The sequence below is a fragment of the Pongo abelii genome, chromosome 12 (assembly GCF_028885655.2).
Source record: "Pongo abelii isolate AG06213 chromosome 12, NHGRI_mPonAbe1-v2.0_pri, whole genome shotgun sequence".
Classification (NCBI taxonomy): domain Eukaryota; kingdom Metazoa; phylum Chordata; class Mammalia; order Primates; family Hominidae; genus Pongo; species Pongo abelii.
In genome coordinates this window covers 93,195,060-93,212,180 of record NC_071997.2, presented here as the reverse complement: position 1 = coordinate 93,212,180, position 17,121 = coordinate 93,195,060, and the positions used below count along the sequence as shown (strand labels likewise).

General features: G+C 40.9%; 1 protein-coding gene and 1 long non-coding RNA gene across 8 annotated transcripts in view; one reads left to right on the top strand and one right to left on the bottom strand.

Annotated features, from left to right (window-relative positions):
- MAP4K3 (mitogen-activated protein kinase kinase kinase kinase 3) overlaps positions 1 to 13,457 on the bottom strand; it is a 199,830-nt gene extending 186,373 nt beyond the window's left edge. For 2 of the 3 annotated variants that reach the window (XM_009237367.3, XM_009237368.3), the window contains exon 1: positions 13,052 to 13,455. In XM_009237367.3, coding sequence (XP_009235642.1) covers positions 13,052 to 13,147 — 96 coding nt within the window. In that variant the 5' untranslated portion in view covers positions 13,148 to 13,455. Of the gene's footprint in view, positions 1 to 13,051 lie in introns of all 3 variants that reach the window. The other variant, XR_010136150.1, reaches the window with a different exon arrangement.
- The window catches only part of LOC112132050 (uncharacterized), a 221,541-nt gene continuing 217,141 nt past the window's right edge, over positions 12,722 to 17,121 (top strand). The window contains exon 1 of one of the 5 annotated variants that reach the window (XR_010136189.1): positions 12,722 to 12,848. This is a non-coding gene — a long non-coding RNA (uncharacterized LOC112132050). The remainder of the gene's footprint in view (positions 12,849 to 17,121) is intronic. The other 4 variants (XR_008522170.2, XR_010136188.1, XR_010136191.1 and 1 more) reach the window with 4 other exon arrangements.

The following is a 17,121-nucleotide window of genomic DNA, read 5'->3' as shown; positions in this document are numbered from 1 at the left end:
GAAACTATTCTGTATGACAGTATACTGATGGAAACATTTGTCAAAAGCACAGAAAATGTGCAACACAGAGTGATCCCTAATGTATGTAAACTATGAACTTTAATTAATATAATAACAATTTATCAGTATTGGTTCATCAATTTTTTTTTTGAGACAGAGTCTCGCTCTGCTGCCCAGGCTGGAGTGCAGTGGCATGATCTCAGCTCACTGCAACCTCTGCCTCCCAGGTGCAAGCGATTCTCCTGCCTCAGCCTCCTGAGTAGCTGGGATTACAGACGTGTGCCACCACACCCAGCTAATTTTTGTATTTTTCGTAGAGACAGGGTTTCACCGTGTTGGCCAGGCTGGTCTCCAACTCCTGACCTCAGGTGATCCACCCGCCTCGGCCTCCCAAAGCGCTGGGATTACAGGCGTGAGCCATCGCGCCCGGCCTGGTTCATCAATTTTAACAAATGTATCACACTGAATTAAGATGGAAAGTGGTAAACCAGAATTGAGATTTCCACCAACAGGGGGAGGGGGATTAGAATCAAGGTGGGAGGGGATGGAGGAAGGAAGACTAGTGGATCTCTGCAATCTAGGTGCTTGGGGGTTTTAAAATCATCTGAGTACAGGTGAACAGTCATGGGCCCACTCAAAACAGCACATTGGAACGGAGACCCCTGAATAATGCTAGGACTCTGGAAGGGACTGTGCCTTTAGTAAAGCAAAAACAATTTTTTTAAAAAAGGGTTAGGCCAGGCGCAGTGGCTCAAGCCTGTAATCCCAGCACTTTGGGAGGTTGAGGTGGGAGGATTGCCTGAGCCCAGGAGCTTGATACCAGCCAAGGCAACATAGTGAGACCTCGTCCATACAAAAAATACAAAAATTAGGCGGGCGAGGTGGTGGACATCTGTAGTCCCAGCTACCTTGGGAAGCTGAGGTGAGAGAATCACTTGAGCCCAGGAGGATGAGGCTGCAGTGAGCCTTGATTGTGCCAGTGCACACCAGCCTAGGTGACAGAGCTATAACCTGACTCAAAAAAAAAAAAAAAAAAGTTACCTACAAGCACAAGAGGATAACAACAAAATCTGTGCTTGGGCAGAAGAAAAACAGTCCTCCAAGAATTCAAATCCAAGAGTCATTGCTCTTTTGATTTGGGGTTCAAGTTTGTATTATCTATAAGATGTGGGGAATCCCAAACTGAGAAATTAAAATAAAAATTAATCCGAGACCAAAAAGACTCATGAGGTTACTGGAAGAAACAAAAGCAAAACTGTTTTGGAAGGACAGCCACAGTCTCCCACCCACTCCTCACCACCCCCCCAGCCCCTCCACTCAGCCCTCAATTTAAACCACAAAGATTCTTACAGAAAAAAAGTAGATGAATTCAAAATTAACATACAAATTCACAGGCATGAGTCAGCATAAAACAAAGCAACAAACTGCAAGATGAAATCCTCCAAAATTTGAAATTATAGACTAATCCGAAAGCACTAAGAACAATTAAGTATGCAACAAGAATACAAAGACTTGAAAAAGAATAACACAGATCTAGAAATACAATTAATAAAATGTAAAAAGCAATGGAATCTGCTATGGACTGAACTGTGTCCCTCTAAAATTCACATGCTGAAGACCTAACCCTCAATGTGGCAGCATCTGGAGATGGGGCTTTTAGGAGATAACTGGGTTTAGATGAGTTCCTGAGGTAGGGAAGGCCTCAGGATGGGATAAGTGCCCTTATGAGAAGAGACACCAGAAAGTATGCCCTCTCTCTCTGTGAGAAGGCCATCTACAAGCCAGAAAGAGAGCATCACTAGAAACCTGGCATCTTGATCTTGAATGTCTAGCCTCCAGAACTGTGAGAAAATTAATTTCTGTCATTTAAGCCACCTAGTCTGTGGTATGTTGTTATGGCAGCCCTAGCTAAGATAAAATCCAAATGGCAAAATCTGAAATTGTTTGAGCATCAAAATAAAAGTGATGAATCAAAACCCAATGAATAAAAGAAGAATCCATGAGCCCAAAAATAAATAAACAAAAATAGTTCTTCACAGTAGAATGTCAACCAATACATGTAGAAGAAATTAATGGAGTTAGAAATCATTATTTGGGAACCATTATAGTAATAATTCAAGTACAAATCATCATGGATATTAAAATTAGTGGGTATACGTTTGATGAGGAACAAATTATATAGTCTCAAAGTATCTCCCCATAATTTACTTATTAATTAGAAAAGGAAGAGAGAATCTGATAGTGCAAAAACTTGGCACACCCACCTTAACCAAATAATCAAAGTCAACATTAATAAGGGGACTAATCAACATCATGTTCTTCCTGATACGATTCACTGAGGATACACATCACTATGAATTTCTGCCAAAAAATGTGTAACATGAATTTAAACAAATGAGGAGCATTCTACAAAATAAATGGTGTGTACTACTCAAAAATGTTGGTGTCTAAAAGACAAAGGCTGAAAAACTGTTCTAGGTTAAGAGACCGAAGAGTCTTAGAAACTAAAAATAGCATATGATTCTCCTGGATTTCTGGAGTTGGGGGGAAAATGCTATAATAGACATTACTGGGACTCCTGAAATTTCAATAAGGTCTGTAGATCAAATAATAGTATTGTCTTAATATTAAAATTTCTTGATTTTGATAATTTATTGCAGTTTAAGTAAATGTCTTTCATTTTGAGAATACACATCAAAGTGTTTACTACTAAAGGAGTTTGATGTCTGAAACTTACTCTCAAATGGTTCAGAAAAAAAATAATATGTATATATACAGAGAATAAATGTGGTAAAGTATTAGCCATCGGTGAATCTTGGAAAGGATGTATGAGAGTTATTTTATTTTTATTATCTCTCATTCTTTGCAATTATCCTGTGAATTGAAATTATTTTTTAAAAAGTAAACTTTTTTCAAAAAGTGGAAGTTTCAAACAGCAGATTAGACAGACATAATTAAAGATAATAAAGATAAGAACCATAATACATGACACAGAATAAAGAGAAAAATCATGAGAAGTCATTGAGAACTATAACAAAGTTAAACAATACAACAGGAGCTCTGAAGAGAAACAAGAAAGAGATAGGGGAAGAAAAGATATCAAAGATATTGCAGTTTACAATTTTCCAGGACTGAGGAAATATGCTACTCTTCAGATTAAAGAAAAACAGTAAATATTTTTATTAAAATCCACACATAACATTGTGAAACTGTACACGCCAGAATCAAAGAAAAAAATCTTAAAAGTTAAACGAGGAGGAAAGAAAAAGTAAGATTAGCTACAAGCAACAATAATTATATTGACAACAGACTATTCCACAGCACAACAGGTAACCAGAAGACAACAAAAGATCTTCAAAGTGCTGAGAAAAAAACAACCGTCAACCTAGAGTTCTATACCCCACTAAACTGTGATTTAAAAGTAAAGACAAAATAAAGACAATGAGGAGGGGGAGGAGGAAGACTGAGTTTACCTTATACAGTTCCTCACTTAAAAAGGAAAGTTAGAAGAAAGAAAAAAAATCCTGCCAAATACAGCTTCAAGATTAAAGAAATCTGAACCCAGAATGAAGGAATATAAGGCCAAGAAGAAACAGTGAGCAAAGAAATTGAAAACTCCTACAGGTAAATGTAAAGAAGCACTGTCTGTATAAAACAATAATAAAAACTAAACTGGGACATTTAAGAACAGTAGAACCAAAGTAAGAGACAACACAAAACAGTAAAGTAGTGAATGAAATTAAGCCTTCTAAAATCCACATACTGACCAGAAAGAGACCAGAGAAAGATCAGTTAACTTCAGACTAATTACACAAGTTGCAATTTTAAAGGTAACCACCAAAAGCATAAAAGTAAAATCTTTTAACTTCTAAATCAATAGAGATGAAAGGGAAGAAATAAAACTTACTGAATACCATCTAAATAGCTACCCAAGCAGGTTAGAAAAAAGAGCGGCCCTAATGAATTTGAAAAATACTACATTGTAGGTCAAGTGAGTTCTAAATTCTTCAACTGGCATTCATTTATCTGTATCTTACATATGTGAAACATTATCTACCACATTTCCCAGTATGCCTCCTTAGAATAGTTGTCTTATTACTTCTTTGCCCACTTAGGTTCCACAGCAGTATTTTTAACCCATATTTACTCTTTTGGAATGACTTCACAGTTCTCTACAATCGCAAATCCAATTTTTCTTCAAGTCCCAGGTCAAGATTCACTCTTTCAGGAAGTCAACTCATTTTTCCCCTAAATTAAAATTCCTACAGTATTCATATAGTTTTATTGTTTTCTTCTAATTGTTAAAATAGTGCCTTAGGCATGTTCCTTAGATGTTCTATACATACAGATTTTGTTTCCTCATATCAGGGTTTAAATTCCTCAAGATAAGAATTTTTTTTAGGATCTCCTAAACAACCTAGCAGTGTTATTTTTCACTTAAGGATGAAGTAAACTTTAAGTGTATTTTCCTTTAATAAGCTCAAAAGCTGTGAGTTTTGCAAAATACACAGAAACACACACATCTCATATATAAAAGTAAACCAAGTTTATAAGGTATTTGTTATAATCTTTGGGGCCGGCACAGTGGCTCAGGCCTGTAATCCCAGCACTTTGGGAGGCTGAGGCGGGTGATCACCTGAGGTCAGGAGTTCGAGACCAGCCTGGCCAACATGGCGAAACTCCGTCTCTACTAAAATAATACAAAAAATTAGCTGGGCGTGGTGGCGGGTGCCTGTAATCCCAGCTACTCAGGAGGCTGAGGCAGGAAAATCGCTTGAACCCGGAAGGCAGAGGTTGCAGTGAGCCGAGATCGCGCCATTGCACTCCAACCTGGGCAACGAGAGCAAGAGCAAAACTCTGTCTCAAAAAAAAAATCTTTGGATACATAGAAATAATGGATATCTTTTTAAATAGTCATTTTGCCTGTCTCCCTTTCATTTTTGACAATTTTTATTAAAAGGAGTCCATGGGCCGGGAGCAGTGGCTCACACCTGTAATCCCAGCACCTTGGGAGGCCGAGGCAGGCGGATCACGAGGTCAACAGTTCGAGACCAGCCTGGCCAACATGGTGAAATCTCATCTCTACTAAGAATAGAAAAATTAGCCAGGCATGGTGGTACATGCCTGTAATGCCAGCTACTCGGGAGGCTGAGGCAGAATTGCTTGAACTCAGGAGGCGGAGGTCGCAGCGAGCCGAGATAGCGCCACTGCACTCCAGCCTGGGCGATAGAGCAGAGTCTCGAAAAAAATAAAAATAATAATAAAAAAAAAAGGAGACCATATGCTCAGGGTTAAAAATGAACAAGACTAAGCCAAAGGAAGTCAGAAACTACTAGTACAATGAGAATTTTAATGAAAACTGAAAATATGGCTCATATTATCATTACTATGCAATCCTGGAGAAGTTTTCCATAATTATGTTTCACTGCAATATTAGTAGGAAAAGCCAGGGATAACATTAATTAATTAAAATAAAGCAACATATTGATGAGATAAAGATCATCTAAATAAATGTAAAGATATATCATATTCATAGATCAGAAGACTCAATGTTTTTAAGATCTCAATTCTCCACTAACTGAGTGACAGATCCCACACAATCCCAGCAGGCTGTGTATATAAAATATTACAAAATTATATACAAAGATATAAAAAATGAATGCATACAAAAACTGGTGAAATCTGACTAAAGCTTAGTTAACTGTATTGTGCCAACTAATTTCCTCGTTTTGATAATGTGCTATAGGTATGTAAAGATATCACCATTGGGGGAAGCTGGGTGTTGGGTACATGAGACCTCTTTTACTCTTCTTGCAATGAATTTAGAATTATGTATCTCAAAATTTAAAGTTAAGACAAAATTCCAGTAGGCTTTTATATTTAACTTGAAAAGCTGATTCAAAAATTTGTATGGAAAAGCAAAGGACCTAGAATAGATAAAACCATTTTGAAAAGGTAAAACAGAATTGGAGGACTCACTCTGCCTAATTTCAAGACTTTTGATAAAGCTACAGTAAACAAGACAGTGAGGTATTGGTGAAAGTACAGACATACAACTCAAAAGAACAAGAGTCCAGAATATACTCACTGTCAACTGATTTTCATCAAAAGTGCTGAGGCAATTCATTCATGATTCATTTATACAAAGTTCTAAAAGAGCTTTCATGGTGACTGAAATGAGAACAATAATTGTGGGTGGGTGGTATTTATGACTGGCTGGGAAGGGGCATGTATTAATCTGTTCTCATGCTGCTAATAAAGACATACACAAGACTGGGTAATTTATAAAGGAAAGAGGTTTAATTGACTCACAGTTCCACATGGCTGGGAAGGCCTTACAATCGTGGTATATGTAGGTTAGCATACAGGCAATGAAGAGGAGATTCTTTGAGCAAGGTAAGGTAGATGATCCTTTATACAGAAAGAATTTTTACAATCTCAAATTTCTAAGAGCTTAAACAAAATAAGCGTCTTATTTCAACATATCTAAATTTATGGTCAAATCTAAAATTATTCTACAGAGTTTAAGGGCTAACGTAGGCAGTACATTATTACATTAGGAAACCAAACCTATAAGCAGGTCAAGGCAGTTAGAATTCAGAAACGTGGCATCTTCCAGAACAAAAAAAGACTGTAAAAAAAAACCTAAAGCAGAAAAGAAATATGATTTTTGTACATATAAAGGTGGTATGAAAAAATAAATAAAAATTAAAAAAGAAACATGATTTCATCTCTTGAATCGAAGGTCTTTTTTGTATTGGTGAACAAAGTCCTCTTCCTAAAAGCCCAATTTAATCGTATTTTAAAAAAACAAAATAAAAGTCATATGTGATAGCCTACTGCTGTATTCACTAGTCAGTCACTAGGGGTCTTTAGTTCAAAATGACGGAGTATCTTCATATGCATATAACAATTATGAACATTGCTTAATATGCCAAAGATACATTAAGCCCACTGATTTTAGATTTAAGACCTAATAATAACCCATTACATTTAACTCATTCTGTACCCACTATTGCCAGAACTCTAAGTCAAGCCCAATGCCACCTCCTCTGCAAGGCCTGCTGTGATTTCTCCCAGTCAGAAATAATGATCTCCTTCCTCTAAACTCACGTAGCCATGGTTTGTTCCTCTCATGTTGGTTCATTTATTCATTCCATAAATATTTATTAAGAACCTAATATGGGTCAGCTACTCTTCTAGGCTCTGGGGATACAGCAATGAACAAAGCAAAATCACCAGTTTCCTGGATTTACACTCTAGTGGGGAGAGACAGGCAATAAACAAACAAACATGTGGTGATACATTCCATAATGAAAAATTAAGTAAAGAGTCGAACTGAATTTTTTGTGAAGCTAACAAAACTTAAAGTTCAGGCCCCTTCACTTGCATGGTCCTCTATGAGTGCTGAGAGTTGCTGGGACATGTAGAGTATTCCAGGTGGAGACAGGGAGCCAGGTAGTCATCAGAAAGCATTTTTTTGTGAACATTTCTGATTAAATGCCTAAGGAAATCTCAGAAGAAAGGGACCTAAGGTTACAGTATTTTGTTGGGATATCTTTTCTCATTCTAAAGACTCACTTTCACACCTTTTTTAATTCTAGTTTTGTTTTCTTAATGAGGGTCCCAAAAACTGCATCAACTTCAGGTCCCGTAAAACCTGGATCCATCCCTGAATTGCATTCCCGAAAGTGGTGGGAGAAGTGCTGTTTTTGGTAGGGTGGAAACAAGCAGGCTCATTAAAAGGTGACATTTGAGCTGAGAGTTTAAACGAAGAAGCAAACCAAACAGATATTGGTGGGGAGGGGTGGATTTCAGGCAGAGACAGCAAGCTAAAAACCCTGAGGCAAAGCATGAGGAATGCAGTAGAAGGACAGTAGGAGGAGAAATACATAATAATAAATACTTCTAGACACTAACAGCAATGAACAATGACCACACTTTTATGTGTCAGGTACTGTCCCAAGCACTTTTCTAAGCATCTCCATTTTACAGCTGAGGAAACGGAGACACACAGAGAGGGATTAAGTAATTGGCCTAAAGACAAAGCTAGTGGGTGGTGAAACTAGGCAGCCTGGCTCCAGAACCCTGTTCTCAAATCACTATGCTGTGCTACAGAGGTCGGTTGTGCAATTATGGAGTATCTAGAGAGTCTCTCAGCCAGCAAGAGATTTAATATGATATAAATGAGGAAACCAAAAGGTTCTGATCTCAAACTACGATAGAGCTAACAGCAGGTACACATTTTACGTTCCTGTAAATACCAAGTACCAAGCCTTGTCATTTCTGCTACTCTACTCACAGTTCCTAACACATTTCCTCTCATATTACAGCTGTTCAATGTATGATGGCTGTTCAATGTACTCTCATGAGAGAACTTACTATTCATTCTTAATAAAAAATGATGCATTAGATACATTTCACCAATAAATGCATATACAGATCAAAGGTTGGAGGTAAGTACCTCCTTTAGGGAATCAGATCTGCATCAAAGTTATCTGACTTTGTTTTTCAAACATTTTAGAAAAATTACCTCGCTATCTGTTTCACTGTCACTTTTCATCTCAAATAGCTACTGATGATGGGAAATTCTACTTTATTCAACTTCAAATGATCTTTCTGAAGTTTAGGGCCATTTCTTCTGGTCTCTCTAGAGTCTATCCTAAATGGAAGTAAATAAAAGTGAGCATAACTCCAAATAACAATGTTTGAGCTTCCTTCAAATGTTCTTTTCTAAATGCTTAAGGTCTTCATATTCCTTATCAGTTAGGTTTAAGAATTGAGTTTTCCAGAAAGGTTCTCACAAATGCTGATTATAATGGAAGAATTAGTCTATGATGATATTAAATAGAACGCCTTGAAAGATGCATAATTACAAATAAACTAACACATAATTCTCTAAATGCATATAAATTGGTTTCCTTATTTTACTGCCCAATCCTCACCTTTTTTCCTGCCAGCTTTCACAGACACTTTAAATCTATTTACACAGACTACCATGTGAATCCTACCTGGAAGCTTAGCAACACGGCAGCCCGTGCTTCAGAGGGAATGGCTTCCAAACACACAAAGATGAAAAAAAACCAATATCAACCTTTCCAAAACATGTTCTACAATAAACTAGTACTAAGGACAAGCAATATGTATTACAGAGAAAAAGAATCTAATAGTCAAGTAAGTTTGAAGTTTGCTAGGTTAAGCAAAGTTTACCAGGTTTCTTTACCATAGGACTTCTCAGTCTTTAACCTACTCATGGTATGGCTTTTCCTGAAGCACCCCAACCACACTTTGGAAAACGCCTGTGTACAGAATTTAGCTAATGCCTAAAAAGTTCAGTCCAGAAGTCACTAAAGATGACTCTAAGGCTTAAAGCCTGGAGTCTTTGTGTATCCAGTCTTGGATACATAGGCTAGGAATCGTTCACAGGGACCAGACTAAAACCATAAGACTAGGTAAGATACTTCCTCAGAAACCATATTAAGGCTATTCCTTCAAAACTTCTTTTGCCTTATCCTATCTCCAGCTTTACTATCTCCTGCTTCTTTCTAGCAAAAAATCTAGAAAAACATAAGGACATGAAGACTTAAAGGGTAGGAATAATAAAAATTAAACTGGAAAACTGCCTGACAAAAGATGGCACAATGCATGTGAAAATCATATTATGATCTATTATAACTACCTAATTTCTCCAAGAAAACTTTTTTGAATGGCAAACCTATGGATCATTTTTTCATTTTTTTGGATCATGAAGCTCTTTAAGAATGCAATGAATGCTATAACCCGTCTCCACAGAAAAACACAAATACATACAATATTAAGCCTATTAATTTCAGAGCACTCCAAGGGCCTCCTGAGGCCCAACTAAAGAGCTTTAGTTGTCAGCTCCCAGGTCCCTAGGTAACCCAAGCTGCAGGCACTTCATGACAGATAAAGCCTGCAGAGTTACAGGACACTTACAAGATAACGACTTTTTTTTAGACAGTGCAGATAAAATGTATATATGCATTAGCCTGAAAAAAATAAAGATAACTTACTTATTTAGTAAAATTTGAGTCATTTATTCAATACCAAAAGAAGAAGGGCATATGATGGTAATAATATCTCCACAACAAAACAGCTCTGAGAGGTTGATTCCACAAGGTCACATAGCTAATAAATCCCAGACTGTCCACATCCTCGTTCAGTGCTTTGGAACTAAACCATGCCACCTTAAGTACAATAAATATGTTATTACATTGAGTAGGAAACCATTTTCAAAATAAAAATCTCCACCAACCTTCCAAGAATGACTATAATCGGGTCTCTTATTTATTTAATCCAATCATTCCATTTTTAGCACGTAAATGCTGACAAATTAAGGAACAAATTATATATATTGGCTTTTGAAAACAAAATGTACTTCTCTCTAAAACAATTAATTTGTATAAATAAGAAAAATCTAAAACAGCAAAACAAATAACAAAAATATGTAACTTTATAGCATAAACTTCATTATAGACAAAAACACAAACAAGAGTTTAGCAGGCAGGCGGATATGATGCCAAGAACCACATGAAGTTTCTCTGCTTTGGTCACTGGTATTGGAAGAGTCTGGCAGGCAGGGACCAAGCATCTATTATCTGATATCCACTTGGCAGACTACATAAACAGTGAGGCCTAGCGGCACAGCAGGAGTTAGGTATTCCAACTACTACTTAAAGATCTACACTAACTCAGAGTGTGGCTACAACTCAAATGCTAAACTAAATGTGTGCCTCAGTTTCTCCGCTGGAAATGTAATAAATTATCTGCCCATCTCCTATCTTTAGAGAGGCAGTACTGCCAATTGGTTAAGAATACAGTCTCTAATTGGTTCAAATTTTGGCTTTGCCACCTACCAACTTTGCCAAGTTAATCTCCTTGTGCCTCAGTTTATTCAACTGCAAAATGGAGTTAACAATAGCACCTATCTCACAGGGTTGCTGTTAGGATTAATTAGAAAAATCTTATAGTGCCGGGCAAGTAATAAGCATTCCATAAACATCAGCTAGTATTATCATTATTTTAAACGAATGACAAGATTAACCAACTTACTATACCTCTATTACACTTAGGAAATTACAGGCCCTAATTTTTTTGCTTTTTAATCATGTGACTTTACTGTTTTTTTAATATAGCAAGTACCCAGCCAATTATTCCTGTAAAAAAATTTACTGTATACCCTGCCACCTAAAACGTATACATTCATCGAGTTTTAGTTAACTTTTCATCGCAATATAAGTGAACTCCCCCAACCAGTCATAAGCGACTTGCATCCATCCACTTCTACTTTCAGTCATCACCATATTCCTTAACACCATTATTCTTACCTAGACTATCACAATGGCCTCCCAACTGCTCCATTCCACTCTTCATGCTGTAGTAGGGAGTTCTTTTAAAAACCTAAATCTAATGTCACTCCTCTGCTTAAAAGCCTGCAATGGTTCCCCATTGTCCTAAACAAGTCCGATCTCCTAATGAGAACTAAGAGGCCTGCAAGATCTAGGGCCACCCTCCCGCTCTGGCTGCTCAGGCTATACAGGCCTTCTTTCAAATCGGGCCTCAGAGCCTTCACATATCATGCTCCCCTATCTGGCGTAATCCCCTCTCCCCAGTACCCTAAGCAACGCCTAATCATCTCTGGGATCTCAGCTAAAAGGCGATGAGCCTCTGACACCCTAAACAGGATCAGGTCCTCCTATTACATGCTCTCATAACCCTGATCCTAATACTCTTCTCTGCATCACAAAATAAAACTGCAATAATTATTTAAATGGCTATTTAATACTGTCCTTGTCCACGAAAATAGAAACCCTTAGTAAGATTTGGAACCAAGTCTATCGTTTACTGCTACAACCCAAAGTGCTTACTTGCCAAGCATCTCATATATTGTAGGTGAGCTCAATATATCTATATTGCATAGTAGGAAAAGTGATGAGATTCACGATGGTGAAAAGCAGATCATCCAGAAAATGAGACTAAAGCAGAACATTGGCTGCACTGTATTAAATATGTAAGTTACCACAGGCATTACACTGAAGAATAAAAACCTGCTTAAACATGGGCAAAATAATGTTAAGACTAAATTTTCCAATGCAAAATTAAGTTTCTTTGTGCATCCTCAGGTGTTATGTGAAACTGGAGGATTTCAACTTCAGTTACCAGTAAGAAGATACACAACTAAATCAAGACTGCTGCCACATTTGGCAACAATCTCCTCTCTTCTTGGCAGTAACTGCGAGGCCAAGAGTTGAGTAGGCCAGGTAAGAGGGATTTATCTTCCCACATTTAGAAGTGGTCCCTCTACAACAGGAATGCTGTACTGCTAATGGACTTTGAATTCTAACCTTGTTAAACCAGTACCTTCCCTTAAGTATTCAAGTCACTTTTTTAAAAAACAAGTTTAAACGGCATCGCAGTCCAATTCAACTTAGAGAAAACAAAGTTGCTGTTTCAGAAAAAAAAAAAAAAAAAAGTCATTACTTTGGAATATTAAAAGAAACTGATAGGGGGATGGATAAGGCACTAAAGGCTGAGAGCTGTCGATGGAGGATGGGGGTCGCCCAGCATAGTATAATAACTACCACCAAGGCCTGGTGGGCAGCAGCTCCCAACCTAGAGCGGACGATCACAGGTTGGTGTGAAGCAGGCAGGTTTGACAGCACCAGACCCCTGCTGTCCGGTTCGTCGCGCTGACCCTGCCAATGCAACAAACGCCCAGACCCTCTCTGCACTATGGATGAGCAGAGTGGCCCACTCTCCTTCTGCCCTTCCCTGGAAATGCGCGCAAGAAGGGAGGTGGCAAAAATCACGTCCACCGGGGGGCTCAGGTAAGGGCTGGGGAGGTCTCGGGGTTAAACATTTGGCCCTTTGTTCACCAAGGCAGCAGAGCCCTTGGCGTCCGCAGCTCCTCCTCCCCGACTGCTCCCAGGCGCCAGCGTCTCCCGAGGACAGGCGGCACGGGCTCGGGCGCCTAGGCTTGGCTGCGGGTCGGGACCCCACGGCCTTGGCGGGGCGCGGCCCCTGCCTTTACCTTGTAGACGTCGCCGTAGGTGCCGCTGCCGATGCGCTGAATCAGCTCGAAGTCCTCCTGCGGGTTCCGGCGGGATAAATCGAAGCCGGGGTTCATGGCGGGCCCCAGGTGCCCCCCGCCTCCCTCCCGGGCAGGGGAGGGGGGCCGCTCAGGGGGCCACACGGAGAGAGGGCGCCGCGGCCGGCTCCCGGCTCCCCCGGCGGTCACAATCGCCCGGCTCCACGCTGCGGCCGTCGCCGCCGCCGCCGCTCCCCTCACGCCGCTGCGGACGACGACAAGCGGCCAACCGTCCCCGCCCCCCGCGGCCCGCCGCCGCGCCGAACCCGGTCACACCCACAAGGAGAGGAGAACCCTCGCAGCCCCTCGCTCGGGGTGAAACTCCAACATGGCTTCCGCTTTCGCCGCTCCTCCCCCTCCCCTTACTCCGGCTCCTCCAACCTCCTCCCCCTTTTCCCGACTCCCGCCCGACTGCGCAGCCGCGATCCCGGAGGGAGCGCTCCAGGCCTGGCGCGCACCCGACCCCTTGCGCGTTCCGGCTCCGCGCGCCTGCCAGGTCGGGGCCGGCGGCGGAACAGCTTGGGACCCGAAACGCCTCGGCTTTTCTGCGGACCTGCGCCCGGCCGCTGCTGCCGGACGCTTGAAAAGGTTTGGCCCAGGGACCGTGGTTAGGACTAGCAGAAAGTGGCTTCTTTTCGTTTCTGATTCCCCTAACGACAAAGTTGGACCTTGGTCTATCTGGTCCCAGTTCCAAGCAGATAGCATAGTGGTAATATCCAAGACAGCCAATGTCCCAGCCTTTATTATTTTAGAAGCAGCTACACGTGGGATACCACGGCGTGCTGCAGCCTTTCTGGGATTGCGGGGAGGGGTCACTAAACACACCCTGAGGAAAACCCCCAGCAAAAGTGAGCTGTGCTTGCTTGCCCCTGTCCCCGACACTCGGACCCTTGGAGTTGGCCTGCCAGGGTGCAAAGGAGGGCAGGCCAGGAGGGCCGCGAGGGAGGTGTGTGCAGTGGGCAGCGCGTGAAAGCTCCGGGAGGAAAACACGCGGAACAGCTGCCCACCATCCCGCGTGGGAGGCAGGCAGAGCGCAGAACTAAAGCAGTGATTGACCTCCCTTTTCGAAGAGGGTTGGATTATCAAAGACGGGCGGGGACTGCGCAGGCTGTCAAGCAACCCTGCAAAGAAGGGGTGGAGGGTGGACTAGATCTATTACCGCACCTGAAATAGAAACACGTGACGATCCGGAAACTCTTTAGCTGTGACCTCACCTACCCAAAAACCCCACCCTGCTTAAGACCCAGATTGCGCGTCTTATATCTGAGCTATGTGGACTCCAGCTCCGATGGTTAATACTGGTCCAAGAAAGCTTGAGGGTAATGAAGGTTATTTTTCTGTTCTTATTGTACTTCCCAATAGACATTTCCAAGAGCTTTAATCAATTAGGTGATGGCCACTTTGGCAATACCACGTTGGAGTTTTGCTTCAGAAATGCTTTCCTAATCCCCTTAGGCACCACACCTTCTAACCACTAATATTCCCTAATTCCTCGTGGCTCCTGAGAAACTAGGTCTCATCAAACCTGTTAAGAATAAGTATAATAAATTAATAGTAGAGCAAGCTACTTAGAGTTAACCGCTTCATACTTTTTCAAAAAATCTTTTCAATCCTTTTGCTCATAGGAAAATTGCATATATACTAAATTCTCAAATTGTTTACTTTGAGTATCTGTTGACTAAATTGATGTTTGAAAATGGTTATCTCTTCACCTATACAAGTAGCCTTTCAGTTGTGTAATTTTTAATTATTAAATTTTAAAGCATCAGTAATATGAAAGTATCACTTAAATTATTGCCTTAGGAGTACATATCATTGAATATCTTCTAGATGGATCTACCTTCAGGCTCTGGTATCTTGAGAAACTCCTGACTATAAATGTTATTCCATAGCCAAGGATCTTGCTTTTGCTTGTTTAAAGTACTTGCCCAGGACCCAGATTACAGGCCTGCCTTCGGTTAGTCCACATTTGGAGAATTGTTTGCCATCTTTAGGCCAAATGCAAGAATACTTAGCCAAGGATTCAGATAAGCAGACCTGACAAATCCCAAATGGGAGCCAGGTCTGCTCTTTTTCTCTGCCTTTTTTTTTGAGACTGGGTTTCGCTCTAGTTGTCCAGGCTTGAGTGCAAGGGTGCAATCTCAGCTCACGGAAACCTCTGCCTCCCGGGTTCTAGCGATTCTTCTGCCTCAGCCTCCCGAGTAGCTGGGATCACAGGCATGCAACATCACACCCAGCTAATTTTTGTGTTTTTAGTAGAGACAGGATTTCTCCTTGTTGGTCAGGCTGCTCTTGAACTCCCGACCTCAGGTGATCCGCCTGCCTCGGCCTCCTGAAGTAGTGGGATTACAGGCATGAGCCACTGTGCCCGGCCTCTGCCTTTTTAGTGCCAGAAAGCCAAATTCTCAGGACTGAAAGCTGCACAAGAAAGTTCTAATGATTTCAGTGTTTTGTTTGCTGAGATTATTGTCTGTCCAAATAACTTTGCATTTGCATCACTAATAGACTTCTTTCAAAAGGAAAAGACATTTCAGTAGGGCTAGAAAAGTCTTTAAAGTTTTGTCTGTTCCATTTTGGCAGGGCCAAGCTAGTCCTTTTGAGAAGAGATGAATTTCCGTGTAAGGGCCTGATTTGCCATGTGGGTTATGACATAAGTAAAACAACTACTCACAAAGAAAATATTTTGTTTTTTGTAATATATACATGTGGCCAATTCCAGTGCCTTTTTCCCCTGTTCTAACAATCCTCAATTTTGCTAGAAGTAACACTAATGATCACACTTTCCTAGAATCAGAGAAAGAGCTTCCCTCTTCTATGATTAGAAGCATTCTTAGAAGTCATCTAATCTTTTTAACGTAGGAACTGCTTCTACAGCATCTCTGCTGGATTTACTGCTGCTTGAATATTTTCAATAAAAGGTGACTCATTGCTTCCCAAAACAACCCACCTCGTTGTGATACAGTGCTAGTAAATGATCATAATAACTAGGAGAAAAGTAGTAATTTCTAACATTGCTAAGTGCTTACAAGATACCAGGAATGGAGCCAAGTATTTTTCGTGTATTATTTCATTTAATTCGCACAACAACCTAATGACATAGGTAATATTATCTCCATTTTATGAGGCACAGACAGATTAAGCTGCTCAAGGTAACACAGAAGGCTCAAATTTGAACAAAGGCAGTATGATACCAAGGCCAGACTCTTAGCCACTAGTCTATACTCTGCTTATATACAATATACTTAAAAAAATTTCTCTTATGGTAAGCCAACCTCTACCTCCCTGTAATGTACTTAGAGGCAATGATTATTAGATTCTGGTGGTATTGAATACAGAAAAGAAAAGCCACAATGCCTGCTCTCAAGGAGTTTACAGTCTCATAAATAGTGTGAGAAGCACAGAGAAGGGGCATTAATGCAGACGGGAGGAAGATTTAGGAATGACCCCTTGGCTGGGCGCGGTGGCTCATGCCTGTAATCCCAGCACTTTGGGAGGCTGAGGTGGGTGGATCACCTGAGGTTAGGAGTTCAAGACCAGCCTGGCCAACATGGTGAAACCCCATCTCTACTAAAAATACAAAAATTAGCTGGGCGTGGTGGCACGTGCCCTGTAATCGCAGCTACTCGGGAGGCTGAGGCAGGAGAATCACTTGAGCCGGGAGGTGGAGGTTGCAGTGAGCCGAGACTGCACCATTGCACTCCAGCCTGGGCAACAGAGGAAGACTCCGTCTCAAAAAAAAGGAATAACCCTAAAGCTGAACCTTGAAAAATGCATAGACAGACAAGGGAAAGTGGTGCATGCCAGGCTGGCTGCTTAGCGCCTTGAAGCACCTACCCGTTTAAGCATCACACAGCAAGGAACACAAAAAGGCCAAGATAGGCAGCAGTCCCCACCTGCCAGCATGTCTAGGCCATCCTTCTGTTGCCCCATCCCCTATGGGTTTCTGGCTTAGGAACCCCTTGATTCCCTGCACAGGCTCCCAATTTCATCCTTGACCTTTTGTCTGACAACGC